Source organism: Brachycentrus maculatus, unplaced genomic scaffold (assembly GCF_059751285.1).
Source record: "Brachycentrus maculatus isolate JH-2025_06_01 unplaced genomic scaffold, ASM5975128v1 h1tg000142l, whole genome shotgun sequence".
Taxonomy (NCBI): domain Eukaryota; kingdom Metazoa; phylum Arthropoda; class Insecta; order Trichoptera; family Brachycentridae; genus Brachycentrus; species Brachycentrus maculatus.
In genome coordinates, this window is record NW_028280895.1 from 1014914 (window position 1) to 1038171 (window position 23258).

The 23258-nt window shown below is 37.0% G+C and overlaps 1 protein-coding gene across 1 annotated transcript in view; it reads left to right on the top strand.

The window, feature by feature from the left end:
• Positions 1 to 3156: 3156 nt before the first annotated feature.
• LOC148308982 (poly [ADP-ribose] polymerase 1-like) overlaps positions 3157 to 23258 on the top strand; it is a 38225-nt gene continuing 18123 nt past the window's right edge. Inside the window, exons 1-12 of the mRNA XM_088260805.1 lie at positions 3157 to 3455; positions 5586 to 5727; positions 9919 to 10088; positions 11921 to 12114; positions 12906 to 13034; positions 13788 to 13875; positions 14903 to 15008; positions 17431 to 17614; positions 18610 to 18931; positions 20227 to 20338; positions 21327 to 21489; positions 22607 to 22763. Coding sequence (XP_088116931.1) covers positions 3345 to 3455; positions 5586 to 5727; positions 9919 to 10088; positions 11921 to 12114; positions 12906 to 13034; positions 13788 to 13875; positions 14903 to 15008; positions 17431 to 17614; positions 18610 to 18931; positions 20227 to 20338; positions 21327 to 21489; positions 22607 to 22763 — 1878 coding nt within the window. The 5' untranslated portion in view covers positions 3157 to 3344. The remainder of the gene's footprint in view (positions 3456 to 5585; positions 5728 to 9918; positions 10089 to 11920; positions 12115 to 12905; positions 13035 to 13787; positions 13876 to 14902; positions 15009 to 17430; positions 17615 to 18609; positions 18932 to 20226; positions 20339 to 21326; positions 21490 to 22606; positions 22764 to 23258) is intronic.

The window sequence follows — 23258 nt, forward strand, 5'->3', positions numbered from 1 at the left end:
AGATCAACATCTTACTTGTGAGGGACGAGCGCTCGTTCGAGTCGACACCTTCAGATACCTCGGAACACTCATGGTGGAGGATGGTAGTGTCCAGAAGGAACTGAATGTACGGCTCGGAACGGCAGGAGCTATATTTAATAAAATGTGCAATGTCTGGGACTCACTGCTTTACTCGACAAAAACCAAGTGTCTTCTCTTTAACGCCTGCATCCTAACAGTGTTACTGTACGGATGTGAGTCGTGGCACCTCACCAAAGCTCAAAGCAAGAAACTAGCAAGTTTTGAAAATAGATGCCTGAGGCGAATACCGGGTATAAAGTGGAATGACGATGTGAGGAGAAGAACTCAACAGCCCCTCATACTGGAAGTCCTGAAGAGAAGAAGGTGGACATGGTTGGGACATGTCCTTAGAATGCCACCTGAGGGCATCCACCCCTCATGTCTCTTCTTCCAACCCCGAGGATTCCGGCGCCCCGGAAGGCCGCTGACGACCATTCACCGACTATACTCAGCAGAACTTCGAGACGCCGGACTGACCTGGGAGGAAGCCAAGGAGATGGCGCGTGACAGAGTGACTTGGAGACGACTCGTGTTGGCCATATGCTCCACCTAGGGAGCGAACATGGAAAAGAAAGAAAAGAAGTTCTAAAAGAGGTTCATACTTCAGGTATAAATCATTTGTTGTATGTAATACAATAAGCTGTGTTGTATTGAAATAACAATACATATCGCTCACTCCTTTCAAGAACGTCATAAATCAAAAAACTTGATTTTTCAGGAGAACGTTTTTAATGTTTAAAAATATAACACAATGTATTAAAAATAAACATCAAGCCACTTATCGAACTTTTTACTGTGCAACAGATCTTTTTAGGTAAAACCTGAAGGTTTTTTCTCCATTTGAAAAATATTCAATATATTCAACAAAATAATTTAACAATACCTTTTCTTCAAAATGCAAAAACAACATTTTCTGCCCTGTAGCTGGTAAATATTAAATTAAAAATATGCCTCTTTTGCTGGGATAAAGTACATTTTCTGAGCATTTCGAAAACATGCACAACTGAAAATTGACGATTTTTGATTTATGACGTTCTTGAAAGGAGTGAGCGATATGGAAAAATGATTACTCAAGGAACAAAAGATGGAGGTTTCACTGTTTGCACATAATCCATTATAATTTAAACTTATTCAATTCTACTACTGTCATTATTTCACCATTGAAATACATTATTAGTTTTTATAAAAACATATTTCATTTTGCCCACTTAGTTTGTAATAGCTAGCACATTTGGGTACCATGCTGGAGGTCCAGGTTTGATTCCCAAGAGTATAAAGAATAAATATCAGCACTGAAATATTTATATCATATCATCTTGGACACCTGAAGCATAAAATTGATCACCTTTCCTTTGTGCAATTAACAATTAAGGAAATATTGTGTCAATATAACCAGTGCCCTACGGACCATTGGGTGCAGATAAGGTTTAAAAGATAGAAAGAAAATATCACAGTTAGAGTTGCGTTTCCTTAACATAGGATGCAGTGACAGCCGTTTTCTTAATGATTTACTTAATTTTTTTGCAGGGAAACAATTTTTTCAACTTATTAATAAAAACTGTATTTAGATTTGATCTTACCCTTATTGGAAGTATTACTTATGAGGATACAGATTATCCCTTTTATTTTGTCCTTGTCTTGTTTGTAACAAGCACAGAAATCCATAAGGACAACTGTCCCCACTAACAGGGAAATCAATTAGTTCAACCATGTACTTCACATGCCTTCTGATAATGTTAGGGTAATGACTGACCGGACTGACTGAACATTTCGTCGTAACGTAAGGTCGTAACATCGCTCGCGGCGAGCATCAGCGAGCATCCGAAACTATGGATGGAGCACTCGGCTCGCTGTACTGACGCGTGCTCCCATCGTAATGTGTTACGCTACGACAAAATGGCTCCGGTCAGTCACCATCCTTAATCAATCATAGCTTTATTACTATGTATCATATTTCCCATGCAGAGGATGTTCACTTCAACATTTCACTGGCAGTTCTCAACAAAACTGCGAAGGGGCCATTCTTCAAATGACGCGAAGAGCTGCCAGCCAATAAAAGAGCCTAAGGGGCGTTTGTCCACTGCACGTAATTTTACCGTCAATTAGCATTTGACCAAGCAAAACGATGATTGGCTTGGATTGGCTGGTGCTTTTTTCCATCTTTCTTCGGATCAGAACTCTTGATCGGTGCGTGAACACGTTGCGCATAAATTTGATCATGCTAAACTGTCGTAGTCTCTTTCATTTTTCGAAACCGGACTGCCGGACTCTGAAATTCCGGGTAGTGGACAACCTCCCTAAAGGAATGGAATCTATAAAGTAAAAAAATACATCTTACGAAAAATATAAAGATTTTATTATTTTTTTTTAAAAAGACAAATATTTGTGTTTTGAATATTTACAAAAATATTTCAATTTCAGCTCATTATTAAAAATAGGTATCAAATTGTAGTAGAGTGGGTTCGAACCAAAAAACTGTGTATCGAGAGTCCGCGACATTAAAAAAATTACTTCAGTCAGGCATAAAAAAAATAATAAGAGTTTAATAAAGATAGCTGCGTTTATTGCGCTGGTTTTTGACATATGGGTGCTGAACGCCTGTAATTAACTAGACAACAATATAATTTTAACTGGATGAGGGTGGCGTCCGTCTTATTTTTTTATAAATATAAAGTTATTCACCATATGAGTGAAAAATACAGAAAACAGCAATTTGTTTTTCATAAAGCGGTTTTTTTTAAATAAAGGGATAACCGGCAAAGCCTCTATCAGTTTTATCTCCAGGTAGGATAGGGAAGGTTTATGTGAAAAATAAATCACAAACACCCTGACCAATTGAAAATAAATCTTTCTTGAATTTATTTTGCACTTGGCAGGAATCGAATCGCGATGCCAGTTTCTCAGTCGAGCGTCTCCCCAACTACGCCACGGCGCCTGTTTGTTAATGAGGATTTTTAAAAAATCATCAACCTTAGACTAACCTCTGTATGGAGATATTTAGGTACTTGCCAAAAATAATAAGAATACGGAATATTTTATTTTATTTCAAGTAGGGACCTAATATTTTTCTATTTTTAAATACATCTTGTTTTTCTTAACTAGCAATACCGTAGCATAGCGCGCCAAACTCTTTTTGACCGGCGGTTGAACACGATCAAAGATTGAACACGATCCTCCTTGCTGTCAAAATTTGTTTTTGTTTTCTTATCTTTTTTTTTACTTGATTTTTAATTTATATATACGTCAAAGTAATCAGATAAATCGAGGTGATTTAATAATCGGCAATGGAAGATCTACCATTTCAAGTGGAATATGCTAAATCCGGTCGCTCAAAATGCAAAGGTTGTAAAACCCCAATTGCTCAGGGTGTTGTACGCATTGCAGCAATGGTGCAGGTTTGTAATTTGATATTTTTCTCCAACGCCTCATCTGAACTTGACGTAATCTAGAATTATTCGTAATTTATACCTTGCATAAAATACCATTTCTTATAGGTGCTTTGCAAGTTCGTACATGCACCGAACCACCGAAAACTATGACGGATAAATAATATTTCGTATTATGCTTTTATGCATGTTCCTTTTTGATTATTCGAAATTTAACTAACCTAGGGTTTGGAGAGAGAAGAGGAAAAATTGCACAAATGAATAAAAAAACTCTTGCCGTGTATTCATATCAAAATTTTAGACGCAATTACGCCAGGTATCCCGATGTTCGCCAAACCTTTTTTTTCGATGAATCCCGAAATTCATTTGTTTTTTTTTTTCAAATAGTTTTTTGGAGCCATTATCATTCTTTTTACAGTATGCAATTTTAGGTACGTTTTACTACCAACATGTGATCTGTCGTCATGTTCTAACCTAGTCAAGATTAGCTGTTTCGGCTTTGCCGATAAAAAATGTGTATTTATTTTCTTAACTTTGATTAATTTTATTCAATTATTAAATTTAAAAAGCAACAAAATACCGAAACATAATGATGATGTCACATATTCAAGGCTATCAATTGTTGAAATGCAGTTTTAAAAAAATATGAAGGCCATATGATAAATCGTAAGTTAAATTTATTTAAACCCAGGTAACATTTGACGTATTTTTTTTTCTCAAAACACCTGTTTTGTATTGAAATAATAAGTTTTTCTTGGAAATAAATATATGGTTTTGAAAATAAAAGAGATATTGAAAGGTAAGGAGTTAAAAAAAAACATAAAAGTAAAAAAAAAATTCAATAAATATTCTACGAAAAAAAATTATATATTTTCTAAAAAAAATCGGTATCAAACGGCAACATCACTTTACGACGATTGTCTGAAGACAATAAATCGAATTGTGTTTGTGTTTTGTATTGTTTATTTTCATCTAAATACAATGTTCATATTTTTAATAACAACAAAAATCTTCTTCTTCTTGGTGTAGGCCTTGTCGCCTGTTTTTAAGAGGGATTAGCCTCCTGGGAGGTCGATTCCCAGCTATCGACCCATCTCTTTGGTGGTCTGCTCGGGAGTCGTCTACCATGAACAAAAAATTGATTTATTTTAACCCTATTTGCATATAACGGACTTTAGGCTTTAACGGACACCCTCTCACCCCGATAAGTATATTATATCGAGGTTTTTCTGTATTATTATTATTGTGAGGCATCAGGTTCGCGCCGCCCAGGACGATCACTGCTGACAATTCGTCGGTAGTTCTCGTCAGAACTTCGGGACGCGGATCTGACTTGGGAGGATGCAAGGGAGCTGGCAGCCGACAGAAAAGCCTGGAGACAGTTTGTGGACTCCATATGCTCCACCTAGGGAGCGGATATGGTTTTAACACATTGTGTACGGTGTGCACATATTTGTGCGTTTCAGAAACCTTGTGTGGTGGCGGGGTGCACATTTTTGTGCATTTCGGCTACCTTCAATTTAGTATACAAAAAACACCTCATAAACTTCTAATCTCTTGGCCTTTTTGCTTTTGTTGTGTAGTGGATAGATGTCGTTGTAATATAAAAAATAATACTGATATTTACTGGTTCAAAACATAGCTAATGGTCGTAATCTGTTTTGAAGGAAATGTTACAAATTAACTTTAAACAATGGATACAGACGGTGCGTTTTTTCTTTGTCCTAAAATGAAATAAAATACAAAGATCATTGTCCTTTACTTAAGTCGGCAGTTGGTACTTACAAAGCAATAAACGCGTGTGGGGAAAGCCCATAAATCATTTTTTATTCGCAGATTTTGAGTTTTCGGCGGTTGTTAAACTGTGTTGTTATTTTCTAATATTTTATTAGTGTTTTTAACATGTTTTTTTACTTTTGTGATTTGTGGACTAACATGATTTTATTTTGAGACGTTAGAGACCATTTAACCGTTTTTGTATTGTTTTCGAGTTCAACCTCAAGTTCAAAATATGAAGTTCACTGACATATTTTATATTTCCGGACAGCTGTCTAATGTCGCCCGCCTCAAGATACAGTTTTATCAAAACATTGCCGTAACTAATGTGTTAATTAATTAATTTTCTGTATTTGTTTTCAGTCGGCATTCTTTGATGGAAAGCAGGCCAACTGGTACCACGAGACTTGCTTCTTCACAAAGCAGCGTCCCAAAAGTGTTGGGGACATTGCAAATTATGGTACACTAAGACATGCTGATCAAACTAGATTGAAAGAGGCAGTCGGTATGTATATTTTACCATCTGTAATTCTAATCTAATGCTAACACATTTTTGTCCAGCAGTTTTTTCATCAACCCCGACCCTTATTATACTCAGACAGTCTGCCGCCTGACCTTCAGTATACTAATCACAAACCGCAAAACCTATTTCCATCTGTACAATGTTTTTTTTGGCATCTCTCGTGCTCTACCTTCTATGAGAGAAGAATGCAAGGTTGTGATATGAATTATTCGTCAAATGAACACATTTTAGTCTGGCGGTTTTTTCATCAACCCGGACTCAAATTATACTCAGACAGTCTGCCGCCTGACTCTTAGTATACTAATCACAAGTAACCGCTAACCCAATGGACCTTTGTTAGACGGGAGGAATATCTAATTTAACATACCCAACCTATAAAGGACTATATTGAACTCGTTTTGTGTTTATAACAGCCGATATAATTAATATTTTCATTCGTCATTTTCTTTTGGAAAATTCGCCTTTGAAAAAACATTATTTTAGTGAGTTAGCAACATTGCTAAATTATTGGCGGCTCTATTTGTTGATGTCTATGGTCCACCCTCCTACCCCCCCCCCCTCCCCTAATATTAAACAAACAATCCACACTACCACTATAACAGCTGTATTAACCATAGACAATAAACCATATGATGTCATAAAACGTTCAATGATGGAAATTTGATGACGTATGCGAATGCACGTTTTTCGTTTTATAAAAATATCTAAAGTTGAAACCTTCATATATCCCTTATTTCTCTACAGATTTTAATGATAATGCTACCGATAGTCTTTTTCATCAATGATCACACATCGTGATATTTATCCATTCCCATTTGAACAATGTTTTTTGGCATCTCTCGCGCTCTACCAAAATTAGCAAATACAACGCTTATAAGCGTCTCCCGTTCTTTACCAACGATAACTCTTGCTGATAGACGTGCGATAGCTGATATGGTTTTACTAGCTAATATCCTTTATGATAAAGTAGATTCACCAGAACTGGTTACCCGCATCCATTTAGGGTACCGCAGAGGCAAACGCGTTATAATCAACTTTTTCAAGTACCTAAATGTAATACTGATTTTGCCAGAAATACTACAATTAACCGCATTATGGATACTTATAATAAAATGTTTAATGACATAGATATATTTGGGAAAAGCACTAATTCCATAAAAAATGACATAAGCAGGAAATTAGGTGAATGATTGATCGTCGCCATTTGTTCAACAAGCCAACTGTTTATAATCCCTGTTTGTTGGATGATTTATGTTGACATGGAATAGGTACTACACACACACACACACACGCACACACTCACCCCAACCAACATAACTTTCGTAAGAATAGCATTATCGGAGGATTTTTTTAATTGGCCATAGTTTTGTTAATTAATGTTGTATAATATATTGTTTTGGCTGTAATAATCCCAAATAAAATAAAATAAGATATGTATTAGACGCTTTTAAATATTTCCCGCAAACAATGTGTTAATTTTTTATGAGCATTATCAAACTCCTCACCCAGTAAGCATTATCATTTGCCAAAACATTAACTGATGATGTTAATGAACAACGGGAACTTGTGTAGATCTATGAAGCTAAACCAACATGAAACTAAACTGGCACTAAACAATGGAGTTTTGGTTGTAACCAAGTGAAGCATGGAGTTGGCAAAAGAAGGATGAAATTAAACTAAATGGAGTCGAAATGCAATCTCTTGCGCTCTATTAAAATTAGAAATAGAATGCTTAAAAACGTCTCCCGCTCTCTACCAACAGCATGTAAAAGACACTTTTAAGCTTTTCCCGCAAACAATTTGTTAACACATTGTGTACGGTGTGCACATATTTGTGCGTTTCAGAAACCTTGTGTGGTGGCGGGGTGCACATTTTTGTGCATTTCGGCTACCTTCAATTTAGTATACAAAAAACACGTCATAAACTTCTAATCTCTTGGCCTTTTTGCTTTTGTTGTGTAGTGGATAGATGTCGTTGTAATATAAAAAAATAATACTGATATTTACTGGTTCAAAACATAGCTAATGGTCGTAATCTGTTTTGAAGGAAATGTTGCAAATTAACTTTAAACAATGGATACAGACAGTGCGTTTTTTTCTTTGTCCTAAAATGAAATAAAATACAAAGATCATTGTCCTTTACTTAAGTCGGCAGTTGGTACTTACAAAGCAATAAACGCGTGTGGGGAAAGCCCATAAATCGTTTTTTATTCGCAGATTTTGAGTTTTCGGCGGTTGTTAAACTGTGTTGTTATTTTCTAATATTTTATTAGTGTTTTTAACATTTTTTTTTACTTTTGTGATTTGTGGACTAACATGATTTTATTTTGAGACGTTAGAGACCATTTAACCGTTTTTGTATTGTTTTCGAGTTCAACCTCAAGTTCAAAATATGAAGTTCACTGACATATTTTATATTTCCGGACAGCTGTCTAATGTCGCCCGCCTCAAGATACAGTTTTATCAAAACATTGCCGTAACTAATGTGTTAACAAGAATATTGTCTTGTCATGTTGGTGACATGAGGACTGGTAATCTTCAGTTTTTAAAGTAAAGATAAGATTAATGATAATTTCATAAGTATATACTGTCATAAATAACTTAGAGATAAAAATCATCTGAAATACTGTTTTATTACAAATGGCTCGATAATGTTTTAAATAACAGTAATAACAGTAATTTCGTCCGCTTTCATAGTGTAATGGTTAGCGTGTTTGGCTACCATGCTGGAGGGTCAATATAAATGTAGGTCATTTTCAATCTCATATTTATTTACAACATTTTGAGTGTGTCCAAATACTTATTCACAAAATCTGGATTATCTCTAATTACAGGAGTTATTTTCATATTATTTTTTGACATCTCATCAAAGATGAAGAAGAATATGCAAGTCTGGGCATTTACGGGGCTGACGACCGTCATAGGCTGGTTTAAGTGATCACTTTACACACGTGTAACATTCACCAATTCTACCCATTATTGACAGCCACACTACTCAAATTCTTGGAAGTTCTATATATATGAACCAATTTAGAAACCTTGTTCTTGAATCACTAGAACTTCACTAGAGACATCTATTGGTGAGATGTTACTATTACCCTTGACTTGTACTAGGAGTGCAGGACTGATTACCTTGCCTTCATGCAATTAGCGATCAAGTTAACACTACTCTGATACAACATAGTGCCCTATGCTCCATTAATAATAATAAATTTAGATAATTTGTATCGTGCCATTTTCGTAAAATACTACCAAAATATTTAGAAGATATTCTTCTCGTTTTTCCCAGTCATGTACATCATGTCATGTGCTCTGGCTTCCAACCTGTCCGTTTCAAATTGTTTGGTATACTCGATAATGTCATTTCTTATTCAGCCTTCCTCAGCTTCTACTTCCGGCCATTTGTATTGTAAATCTGTTTCACTCTTTCAAACCATCTTAACTCATTGTTTGCGGGAAACGCTTAAAAATGTTTTTTATAAACTGTTGGTAGAGAGCGGGAGACGCTTATAAGCGTTCTATTTGATTACTTTTGGTAGAGCGCAGGAAACGCCAAAAAACATTGTACGAATCGCTCACTCCTTTCAAGAACGTCATAAATCAAAATACATACTTGATTTTTCAGAAGAATTTTTTTAAGTTTAAAAAAATAATACAATGTATTAAAAATAAATATCAAGCCACTTATTGAACTTTTTACTGTGTAACAGATCTTCTTAAATAAAACCTGAAGGTTTTTTCTGTGCCTAATGAAAAATATTTAGTATATTTAAAAAAAATGATTAAACAATACATTTTCTTCAAAATGCAAAAACAACACTTTCTGCCCTGTAGCGTGTAAATATTAAGTTAAAAATATGCCGCTTTTGCTGGGATACAGTACATTTTCTGGGCATTCCGAAAACATGCACAACTGAAAATTGACATTTTTTTATTTATGACGCTCTTGAAAAGAGTGAGCGAAATGGGAATTGGGTTTGCGGTTACTTGCGATTAATATACTGAGAGGCGGGCAGCAGACTGCCTGAGTATAATAAGGGTAGGGTTTGATGAAAAAACCGCCCGACGACAATGTATTCCTTCAACGAATGCTCATCTCAGTCTTGCATTCTTTCCTCATATCACCATTGGAACATCTATCATACATGCATGAAATATAAACGTGTGTCGCAGAATCCAACTCGTCAGGAATAGTGATGCCCGTGGCCAAGGGCAAGGCCAAGAAGGGAACCAAGCGCACTAATGGGGACGCCGCCACCACCGCCGCCCTCAAGGACTTCTGCGTGGAGTACTCCAAATCCAGCAGGGCCACTTGTCAGGCGTGCGAAATTAAAATCACCAAGGTCAATATACTTTGATTTCATATTATTGCGAACATTATCCACAAAAAACGCGCTTAGGGTGTCAGAAATGAAGACTCTAAGACGCATATCAGGAAAAACCCTGAGATGAAGATCGGCAGCAAGATCAAGATATACAAAACTTGTGTCCGACCCATCATGACATATGGAATCGAAAGTAGAGCAGACACCGCTGCCACAAAAAACACGCTTAGAGTGTCAGAAATGAAGACTCTGAGAAGCATAACAGGCAAGAGTCTTCGAGATAGAATGAGAAACGCCAGGATCAGGGAAATATGCGAGATCGAAGATGTCGTTAGGGGGGGAAGGCAACGAAGGAGACAATGGTATGCGCATGTGAGGAGAATGGAACCATCCAGACCACCAAAGAGATGGGTCTAAGCTGGGAATCAACATCGCATCCCTCTTAAAAACGTTACGATGTTACGGCATCGCTGATTGACCGCAATCAGTGCTCGTTTGGAACACAACTGCTCGCTTGTGGCCTTGTACTCAGTGTTGCCATATCGCTCACTCCTTTCAAGAACGTCATATATCAAAAATCGTCAATTTCCAGTTGTGCAGGTTTTCGGAATGCCCAGAAAATGTACTTTATCGCAGCAAAAGCGGCATATTTTTAACTTGATATTTACCCGCTACAGGGCAGAAACTGTTGTTTTTGCATTTTGAAAAAAATGTATTGTTTAATTATTTTTTTAAATGTACTAAAAAAATTTCAAATGGAGAAAAAACATTCAGGTTTCACCTAAAAAGATCTGTTGCATAGTAAAAAGTTCAATTAGTGGCTTGATATTTATTTTTAATACATTTCATTATATTTTTAAACTTTAAAAACGATCTCCTGAAAAATCAAGTATTTTGATATATGACGTTGTTGAAAGGAGTGAGCAATATGTCAAACCAAAAAATCTGAATTACAGTCTAGAAATCTGCATTAAATTTGTATTGAATCAATAACCCAAAATCTGTTTCGCATTCATAGTTATATATTTGTCGGGTGACGAAGGTGTGATTCTTGGTTCCGTGATTTTAATAAATTACAGCTTGCTCCAGATGAAGAAAAAAAAGATTCCCCGCAGTTTGGGGAATTTCCCACAGATTGGCAACCCTGGTACTGACCTAAAATTGCACCCGACTCCGGATGGAACATTCGGAAGGAGCGGCGAGCAGCTCGGCTCGCTGTACTGACTCCCTGAATGCTCGCATCGTAATATGTTATGTTATGACGAAATGCTCCGGTCAGTCACCACCCTAATGGGCGGTTATGTACGAGGAGATGCATGAGTGTGGAAGAGGCAAAGATTGTTTGCAAAGACAGATTGGTTTAGAAGATTACAGCTATCGAAAATAAGATGCATATCTGGTATTTGGCTGGCTTAAGTGGTCACCTCCGTAGTGTAATGGTCAGCACGCTCGGCTACCATTCTGTAGGTCTCGGGTTCGATTCCCAAGGGGGGTAAAATAAATATAAGTGATTTTTTCACTGTAATATTTATTCAATATTACCATGGACTGGTACCTCAAGCAGAGGGCTGATCACCTTTTCTTCATGTGTAAACAATCAAGATAACACTGCGTTTGTATGACACAGTGCCCTATGCACCATTGGGGTGCGGATAAGGGTTTTATGATTATTAAGTGGTCAGATTATAATACAGTAGTGTAATGTTCGTCATTCTGCCCATAATTAAACATCCATATTACTTAAATTTTCGAACGATGTATACGCGCACTGTTGTCGGATTCCTTTTGTATGTTAGTAGCAATGTTTGATAAATGTGGAGTATTTTTTACTGATTTAGCTGAATTTTCAGGGAGAGGTTCGTGTGAGCAAAAAAGTGTTTGACACGGAAGTGGGCCAGAAGTTTGGTGGGCAGGCACTATGGCACCATGTCAAGTGTTTTGCGGAAAAGCGCTCCGAGCTTTTGTACTTTGCCGGCGGCGAGCTGCTGCCCGGCTTCAATAGCTTGACCAAGGAAGACAAGATTATCGTCAAGAATGAAATCACGTAAACATTTTTTTTCACGTAAATCTTTATATCGCTCATTTGGTGCAACAATGGCGTAATTACACTTTTACGATCTTTTTGTGAAGCCGCGCAACATTATTTGCAACGGCTCGCAATATATACATACCTAGTATGATTTTTTTTAAATTTCGTTATATGTGGGAATTCCTTAGTAAAAATTAATATTTTTTGGTCCCTTGGATTTCGTTATGTCGCGAATCTACTGTAGTACATAATTATATTTTCTGTTACAATGATTAAAGAAAACACTTCGTGTTTTACCACTTGAGTTTTATTATAGACTACATGTTTCAGAAGTTAAACTTCCATCATTCAGGTCTGTATAATAACATGTTATTATACAGACCTGAATGATGGAAGTTTAACTTCTGAAACATGTAGTCTATAATAAGACTCAAGTGGTAAAAAACAAGTGTTTTCTTTAATCATTGTAACATGTCTTACCACAAAGTTAATGCCGAAACAATAAATAAAATATTTTCTGTTCATTAATAACCAATTTTCTGTTTGTGTAAGCCAGCATCGATTGTACTAAGAATTTTATTGTAGCTGCTAGAATATGGTGAGTAAACACAGTACGAGATAACTCCTAGTCAGCTAAGAACGCAATCTGCGAGTTATCTCGTAGTTGGCAGTCAACGTGTTAACAATTTGGCAGCACTTTCAACAAGCTATTTTTAAGACCTCATATGAAGGCCTAATGCAGGAGCAGGGTTAAAATTGGTAATTTTTCCTTACGACACTATTAATTAAAAATTGATTTCCCACAGTGCCCTGAAGCAAGATGAAGTCCCCGTAAAGAAGCTCAAAGAGGAACCGATGGATAAGGAACAGAAAAAGCTATTTGATAAAGAAGAAAAGGAAATTCTCCAGCAGAATAAGCTCTTTTACAAATACAGGTGTGTTGGTGTTAACCGGTTAACTGCCAAGAGCGTCTTAAGACGCATAATTTTCTGTGATCGGAGCGCCGCTCATACAAAAATTACGTCTGAAGACGCGCTCTTTTAAATCGGCCTAAAGAAAATCAATTATTTAAAATGTACAAATATATTGAACGCATAGTGACATCTATTGAGAATATCTTTGCATACTTAGAATTGAAACAGAATTTGATTTTACCACTTTAAACGTAAATTAAAGAGAGCTTTGTCATCGGAACAACTAATGGTGCTCAGGGTTGTCCAATAATCCCCGAGCTGCCGTCACTGCCGAATCTGATGACAGTGATTTTAGTGTCGATTCTGATGATTTTTAATTTTTTTAAATCAAAGTGTGTGTGTGTGTATACTTTTAATATCAAACTAACATAAACAATTACTTTTGACATATAATTTAGTTTTCATATTTTCTATGACAAATTTTGTGACAACCCTGCACCATGAACAATTAATTTTAATATTATGGATAAATGACTGAACGACTGGCGCGCTCTTCATTTATTTGGCAAGTTTTATAAATAAACGTTAATACACTTTTAATAACAGTATGTTTAGAAGGTTTTATTTTTGTCGTAAAATTCGCGGCGTGCTGGGTACCGCCATACATGTGTCTGCCGGCAGTTAACCAGTTAAAAGCCATTCTTATTACATACAAACTGTACATTTTGTAAGAAGAAATTTTAAAGTGTGTAATTGATATATAATTTTTTTTAGAGATGCCCTAAATAGAGACGTAAATAAAAAAGCCTTACAGTATGTTCTGGAATATAATAACCAGGAGGTCCCAGTCGGTGAGGACAGGGTAAGTCCATATTTCTATTGCATACATTATTAATCCTTCCCCTACTAATGATCCAAAAATTACATGTGATCCGAAGCGGGGTACCAAAAGACCCCAGTTCATATTTGTATGGAAATCGTAGTACTCGACTTGTGACTCACAGATTCCACGTCCACTCCTGCGCTCCGCCGAGCGCCAACCGATGGCGGCCATCTGATAAACGAGAGGCCAGAAATTGAGTTAAAAGAAAGCAGAGTAATCTAATTGTCTCTCTCTCTCCTTGTGATAATACCAGATTTATTGAGTGAAAGAAATGTCACTAGCAGACAAAAAAAATAATGTTCTGAAATGAAATGACGTAGGACTTGCTGTATCAACTGTGCTTTACAAAAACAGTATTTTGAAACATTTAATGATTTAAAATTATAAAAATAAAAAAGAAATATTTTCTTCAATATTATTTTTGAGATCACAAAAAATATGAAGTAAGTAAAAAATAAGAGATTGGTATTTACAACATTTTGAGTGTGTTCAAATACTTGTTCACAAATCTGGATTATCTCCAATTATAGGAGTTATTTTTGTTATTATTTTTGACATCTCATCAAAGAAGGATATTGAAGTCTGGGCATTTACGGGGCTGACGACCGTCATAGGCTGGTTTAAGTGATCACTTTACACACGTGTAACTTTCACCAATTCTACCCATTATTGACAACCACACTACTCAAATTCTTGGAAGTTCTATATATATGAACCAATTTTGAAACATTGTTCTTGAATCACTAGAACTTCACTATGGCGGTCGTAAGCCCCGTAAATGTCCAGACTTCCATGTTCTTCTTCATCTTCGATGAGATGTCAAAAATAAGCGATTGGTACTTAATTTTTACATAAAAACGTAAAATAATTCCTCTTTTCTGCCTTTGAAATGAAGCCAGCGCAGAAGGTAAAAATACCCTTCCCGTCCTTAAGCATCAATCGACTGAATGGGAATACCTTTCACATCCTTAATATGTGTTAATATCTATTACATACTATTTTAAAGATTCTCGACCACGTGGCAGACATTATGGCTTTCGGCGCATTGTTGCCTTGTTCAGTTTGCAAAGGTGGACAACTGGTTCTCGGCACAACTGGTTACACATGCAAAGGTACGTTATTCACATACACAGTATATTCTAGCATTTTATGATGTTTAATTATTCCATACTTAACCTTTCTCTTCTGGTGATATGTATTTACTACATCTCGACTTTAAAAATGAGAAGATCAATATAAAATTTGTGTCGGGTTGTGGTCCCGTGGTTAGTGTCGCGGACTCTTGAGTTAAGAGTTTCTGGGGTCGAACCCACTCTACCACAATTTGATACCTATTTCTAATAATAAGCCGCTTAGGCTCACAGAAATAGTATGAAATTGAAGTATTTTTGTAAATAATAAAAACACAACTATTTCTCTGTTAAAAAATAAAAAAATATATTTAAAAAATAATATTTGGAAACCCAGTGTGTGGGTTATTGTGCGGGATGCCAGAGTAGGATATTTAAAGAAATGCGTACTTACAGTTTGTTTATTGAAATAAATTCTTACACTTTGATTACGATTTGATATTAACTAATTATAATTTATCTAATTGATTATTGAACTTTAAATTAAATATGAAGCTAAAATATACGTCTTTTAGCACCCAAGCGATAGCAGGCGATTCTCGCTGGCGCGCTCCGGTTGGTCGCTTTTGTTGAATCCGCTCGGGTTGCCAACTTGATAGTAGCAGTAGCTCAGTGTTGTCAACCTGACAACACCAAATGGCGTGGCCAGACGCCTACAAATATTATAGATACGGGTTCAGAATTTTTGTATTCCTCCGTAATATTACAGTATTATAATATAAAGTTTTTAATTTACAGTGATAGAAATAAATAATTTGTGAAAAAATCCAGGGATAGAATCACCAATACACAAACATTTCCCAGTGTATGCGTGCGTGCTGCCGTACACGCACACGGCTTGATCCTGCTCTTTTTAGTAGTGCGCTAGTCGTCCTTCAGGGCGGTCGTGCCGCTACGCCATCTATGGCGGCTACTTGCGATGTATTTTTATCTCGTTCTCATATACCTACCAGAGCTAACATTACAAAATTGTTACATTTCAAGTTCAACTATGGTCAGTAAAAGCAACATTTAGGAATATTCACATTTTTCCCGTTTTTAAATCACATTTTCGTATGGTGTACAAAATATGTATCACCGTTGCATGCGGTAGTTTTTAGCACCGGAAGGGAGAGATTAAAATTCATTGCAATCCTAATGGGAATCCATATATTTAGAATTCACTTTTCAATTTCAATTTTAATGTTTTCTTTTTAATAGATTTATATTAACCTCTGACACTTTGTGATGGAATTGCATTTTTAATTTATTATTAGATTAAAACCAATATTTTTAGCTTTTCCACTTTTTTTATTTATAATATTATAAAAAATATTTTTAATATCATACAATACTTAAATTCACTCAAATTAAATTAATTTCTCAATAAAATTATATCAAATCATGGTTATCAACTCCTGCCTTCTTTTATATATAACATAACAATTTGTATAGCCTCTCACCAGTCTGATGATGTCGGTAACGACGAAACCCGGTCGCTGGTCAAATAAAAAAAGTGGAAAAGCTAAAAATATTGGTTTTAATCTAATAATAAATTATTTAATGTATTCAATACAAATTAACCATTAGAAAGATGTAGAAGAATTCAGCTTCGGAATACCCCCTCAGACACATGAACAGATCAATATTCAGCATGATATTGTTCAGCATAGCAGTAGCTCTTCCTACAGGCATAACCATCGGCAGGTTGGTTCTGTTTATATGTGACACAATCTATGCCGATGCTGTCTTAGGTAACTATCGGGATTATTGGTTATACCGCGCAACATTGGATAAAAATGCGTAATCAAATACACATTCCATCTAGTCTCTAAACTATTGTAGCCAAGCATACCCTGAAGAAACTGGGTCGGGTAGAGCCAAGTAAAATAGCCGTACTCTCTCATGTAGAGATACTTTACTAAATACAGCCATATAGATATTTTACCAAAATGCAGTCCTTTTCAAATAAAAAACTTGTAAAAACGAAAAACTTACCAGAATGATTGTGTTCCATTTTAGGCAGGTTTTATTGTACTATGTCCTTTGAACAATAATAATAATAATAATAAAACCCTTATCCGCACCCCAATGGTGCATAGGGCATTGTGTCATATAAACGCAGTGTTATCTTGATCGTTTACACATGAAGGAAAGGTGATCAGCCCTCCGCTTCAGGTATCAGTCCATGGTAATATTGAATAAATATTACAGTGAAAAAATCACTCATATTTTATTTTACCCCCCTTGGGAATCGAACCCGGGACCTCCAGAACGGTAGCCGAGCGTGCTGACCATTACACCACGGAGGCGGACAAATCAAATTGAACAATCAAATGTCCAAAAACTTTTTTTTCCTTATAATTTTAGGCTAAATTATTATTTTTCAATTGTGATTTTTTAATATATCATTGGATTTTGATAGGTGACCTTACCGAATGGACTAAATGCCAAGCTGTGACCCAGACACCAAAGAGAGTCGCCTTCAAGATACCCGCTGACTACAAGGAATTTGGTTGCTTCTCCGGATACAAATATAAAGCCAAGACCAGATTGTTCAGAAACATCGCTCCGTCTGTTACAATCAAAACGGAAGCGGAATTAACCAAGTAAAATATTTAACTTAAATTCATTTTATTTCATGCAAATAATATTTCCTTTAAATATACAGTACTCGTCCGCCTCCGTAGTGTAATGGTCAGCACACTAGGCTACCGTTCTGGAGGTCCCGGGTTCGATTCCCAGGGGGGGTCAAATAAATATAAGTGATTTTTTCACTGTAATATTTATTTAATATTACCCTGGACTGGTACCTGAAGCGGAGGGCTGATCACCTTTCCTTCATGTGTAAATGATCAAGAAAACACTGCGTTTATATGAAGCAGTGCCCTATACACCATTGGGGTGCGGATAAGGGTTTTATTCTTATAAATTATTAAATATACAGTCAAACCTCTCAAAACGAGCATAATTTTTTCCAGAATCTTACTCGTAAAGCAATAATTTTTTAGAATAAAATAACAACTATGTAATTTTTTCGACATTAATTTTATTTGACCAGCAACCGTGTTTCCTTGTAACCGACATCATCAGACCTAACCGACACCATCACCAGTCCGATGATGTCGGTTACGCCGAAACCCGGTTGCTGGTCAAATAAAATTTATGCGGAAAAAATTACATAATTGTTATTTGATTCTATAAAATGCAGTTCCACCAAGAAATGTCAGTACAAAACTTAAACATAACAATTTTTCTTTTTACGGGCCCGGAAGTAATTTTCACCCTTAAATAATTGGAGAATTGCAGTTTTTTGAAAAATAGTATCTAATTTTCAAACCCTTATCTGCACCCCAATGGTGCATAACGCAGTGTTATCTTGATCGTTAACACACGAAGGAAAGGTGATCAGCCCTCCGCTTCAGATACCAGACCAGGGTTATATTGAATAAATATTAGAGTGAAAAATATCACTTTTATTTATTTGACCCCCCCTAGAAATCGAACCCGGGACCTCCCGAACGGTTACCGAGCCTGCTGACCATTACACTAAGGAGGCAGATACCTTTGAAATAAAATATTATTTTAAATATTTTTATTACAGGCCCGATATTAAGAAACCTGTTCCCCCGCTGAAGAACTTGGATTTCTTCATAATCGGCCTGAGCTCCAAGGCCAAAGAAGCTCTCAAAATCAAAATCCTCAAACTCGGTGGAAACGTGCCGAGCAAAATCCACGAGAAAATGGCGGCTGCAGTTTCCACTGCCGAAGAGGTGGAGAAGATGAATTCCAAAATGGAACAGATCAAGGACCATGACATCCAAGTTGTCGAAGGAAACTTTTTAGATGATATCAAGGAGAATGGAAGCGTTTCGGAGACTCTCGAACTGATTAGGGAAAAGAATATAGCCGATTGGGGATCTGATGTGAGTAAAAATATATTTTTATTACACAGTAAAACCCCTCATTTAAAATTTTCACGGTAATGTCGTAAATATAAAACTGAGGAGTCGAAAAATGTACACCAAATTTAATTTAGAAAATAGGATGAAGAAAAATAAGGAAGTCTGGGCATTTACGGGGCTGACGACCGTCATAGGCTGGTTTAAGTGATCACTTTACACACGCGTAACATTCACCAATTCTACCCATTATTGACAACCACACTACTCAAAATTCTTGGAAGTTCTATATATATATGAACCAATTTAGAAACCTTGTTCTTGAATCACTAGCACTTTACTAGGGACGTCTATTGGTGAGATGTAAAGAAGTTTTTTATCAAGCAGAAACTCTTATATTAGTATGTTAGGTCCGAATCCTGACTTCCATATTCTTCTTCATCTTTGATGAGATGTCAAAAAATAATATGAAAATAACTCCTGTAATTGGAGATAATCCAGATTTTGTGAACAAGTATTTGGACACACTCAAAATGTTGTATAAAATAGGAATTCAACCTTCGCGCAACCCCTATCCGCACCCAATGGTGTATAGGGCACTTATCAAATTGATACAATCTTAATTTTATTTATTATTGATTATTTGAATTGCAAGGTAATCTCAGTCCTACGCTTCAGGGTAGTATTCAATAAATTATTCGAGTGAAAAAACACTTAAGGAAGGCGATCAGCCCTACGCTTCAGATACCAGTCCAGGGTAATATTGAATAAATATTGGAGTGTAAAATCACCTACATTTATCTTGACCTTCCGTGGGATCGATCCCGGGACCTCTAGCGCGGTAGGTAAATGTGCTGACCACAACACTATGGAGGCGGACACCAATACATATTTATAACAATCTATACACAACAATACATATTTATAATAACTTTACAATACTTATTTATAATATCAAATGGAAAGGAATTTGTTTATGACATGTAATGAAATACGACATGGCTGAATGATGCAATGTTTTTTAGATCTACCCACCTTCATTATACATTTGTGAATAGCTCTATTATACTTTATGTTTTAATTTTTAAATCAAACACAGATTTGTTGAGTCTACTTATTTGTATTTTATTAAAAAACACAAAAATTAATATTGTGACAATTTTTTCGCCTAGTTATGGCATTTTCGTTTGAAAATGCCAGTTCTACAAATTAAACACCAAATCAATAAATAAATAGATCTATTTTACTTTATAAACTACAATACACGGTGCAATAATCATTTTGTTTTTAGATTTACCTAAAATTATCTTGTCTTGTAGCCAAAGCTTCGACTGCCACAGGACGTTGTCGATGGGAAATCCATCCCAAAGTCATCGGGGAGTATGTACAAGTCCAAATCGGGATCTGGAATGACCAAGCTTAAGGTTAAAGGTACGCCACATTTCAAACTTCATCCAATGGTGCATGGGGAACTGTATTAACCTGTCTGCCCATACATGGTTGTCCAAACAAAACTTTTCTCAAGGGAGTAACACCACTTATAACTAAAGCCTAGTGAGATTTGTCCTGGGCGGCGCGAACCCGATACCTCGTAAAAGAGGCAAGGTTGATGGTGGCTCTCGGGAGGCATGCGGAGTACATGGCCAAACCAACTGAATCGCCTTTTCGTGACGTGACAGTTGTGACCAAGATTTGCTGCGTCCTACGCTTTATCTCTTCACTCCTCACAAAGTCAAACCACCGCACGCCTAAAATTCTCCGCAGACACCTATTCTCGAAGCTCAGTACACTGCTGCTCTGGGCCCTTGTAAAATTTATGTTTCACAGCCGTATAAGAGAACAGGAGCAATGCAGGCACTGTATAGGCGGCATTGGGTCTTCACCGAGTATAGATCCGATCTCCAGACAGCCCTCATACTGTTTTTTGCAGATCCTGCGAGTACTTATGACCATACGATGAATAAATGTGGTTGTGTTCTGTGATCAATGTATTTGATCCTGGATAAATTATAGTAAGAAAAAAACAAGAAACTAGCAAGTTTTGAAAATAGATGCCTGAGGCGAATACTAGGTATAAAGTGGTATGATTTCGTCAGGAATGACGATGTGAGGAGAAGAACTCGACAGCCCCTCATACTGGAAGTCCTGAAGAGGAGAAGGTGGACATGGTTGGGACATGTCCTTAGACTGCCACCTGAGAGCATCAACCCCTCGTGTCTCTTCTTCCAACCCCGAGGATTCTGACGACCATTCACCGACTTATACTCAGCGGAACTTTGAGACGCCGAACTGACCTGGGAGAAAGCCAAGGAGACGTCTCGTGTTGGCTATATGCTCCACTTTCACTCCCTAGGGAGTGAACATGGAAAGAAGAAGAAGAAATTATAGTATTTTCATGTTACCTCGTTTGTGTGAGCAGGAGGCACAGCCGTGGACCCAGAATCGGGATTGGATGACGTTGCCCACGTGTACAAGGATGAGGACGGAGTGAAGTATTCCGTAGTTCTCGGCCTGACTGATATTGTGAGCAAGAAGAACTCCTTCTACAAGCTCCAAGTATTGAAAGCCGACAGCCAAAACAAGTTAGTACCTTTTTTTAAATTAATGAATTTTGCTGTCCATATGGTGTAGTGGTGAGCGCGTTTGGCTACCATGCCGAAAATCTAGAGTTCAATCAGGGGGAGGGGGGGAAACACATGTGAGTGATTTTTCACTAAACAGTTATATCTCGCATAACGTATTTAATTCGTTCAAGGAGCAAGTTTGTTTTCCTGTAACAATACATGTTAACCGGATCCACGCGGCTCGCATAAGCGTATGTGTTTTAACAAGACATGCCCCATACGCGGCTGACATAAGCGTTTGTGTTTTCACTTTGCTCCAAGTTTGGAACCTCAGTTCAACTTGGAGGGATTTTTTCATGGTGTGGAACTTTGGATAAAATAATACGTCAATCCTCGGCCTTATGACATCTGTTGAAATATCTGACTAATAATTTGTAACATCACAAGGATAAATAAAACAACAGATCCCTGATTTTTCTTGCGGTCGGTAATTAGTCCGCGCCATAATCATGCCCTATATCTGTCTCACTCTCGACGCTACGCATCGCCAGTGGGTAAGAGTGACACACGATGCGTGCTTTGATTTATTTATGTTACGATCTAATTTGTTTATATTACGATATATTTCAAGAATAATGTGACACACGTGTATTATAGAGTACCAAAAAGGCACAATGAATCCCATTGAACGTTTTTGTTTAGGAAAATAAATCGTTTCATAACTAAATACATGATAAAAGTAATCATTTAAAAAACGGCAAAATACAGCCGCGCACGAGCGTCTCTTAGGAACAAAGTTAACGCGTTTAAAAGGTTAAAAAAGTTAATATTATATGTTCTGTAGCATAAAATATGGTACTGAACAATAAAAAAAAAATACTCTCAAAATCAGATTTTGGAGAGTCTACTGAGTCTACTTGTACAATGTTTTTTGGCATCTCTCGTGCTGCACTAAATAAAAGTAAGTAAATGGAACGCTTATTAGCGTTTCTCGCTCCCTTACAACGGTATGTAAAAGACGCTTTTAAGCGTTTCCCGCAAACAGTGTATTAATTTACAAGGTATTATTTCAATAAATAATGTAAAAATTTATGTGCATGTATGTGAAATAAAAGTGCGGTAATATTGTGCGCAGGTTCTGGCTGTTCCGCTCTTGGGGGAGAATAGGAACCACCATCGGGGGGAAGAAAACGGAACCTTGCTCCGGCCTCTACGACGCCACCACTAAGTTCCAACAATTGTACATGGACAAGACGGACAACGATTGGTGCAACAAGGACGACTTTATGAAGGTAAATAACTTCTTCTTTTTCCATGTTCGCTCCCTAGGTGGAGCATATGGCCAACACGAGTCGTCTCCAAGTCACTCTGTCACGCGCCATCTCCTTGGCTTCCTCCCAGGTCAGTCCGGCGTCTCGAAGTTCCGCTGAGTATAGTCGGTGAATGGTCGTCAGCGGCCTTCCGGGGCGCCGGAATCCTCGGGGTTGGAAGAAGAGACATGAGGGGTTGATGCCCTCAGGTGGCATTCTAAGGACATGTCCCAACCATGTCCACCTTCTTCTCTTCAGGACTTCCAGTATGAGGGGCTGTTGAGTTCTTCTCCTCACATCGTCATTCCTGACGAAGTCATACCACTTTATACCCAGTATTCGCCTCAGGCATCTATTTTCAAAACTTGCTAGTTTCTTGCTTTGAGCTTTGGTGAGGTGCCACGACTCACATCCGTACAGCAACACTGTTAGGATGCAGGCGTTAAAGAGACGACACTTGGTTTTTGTCGAGTAAAG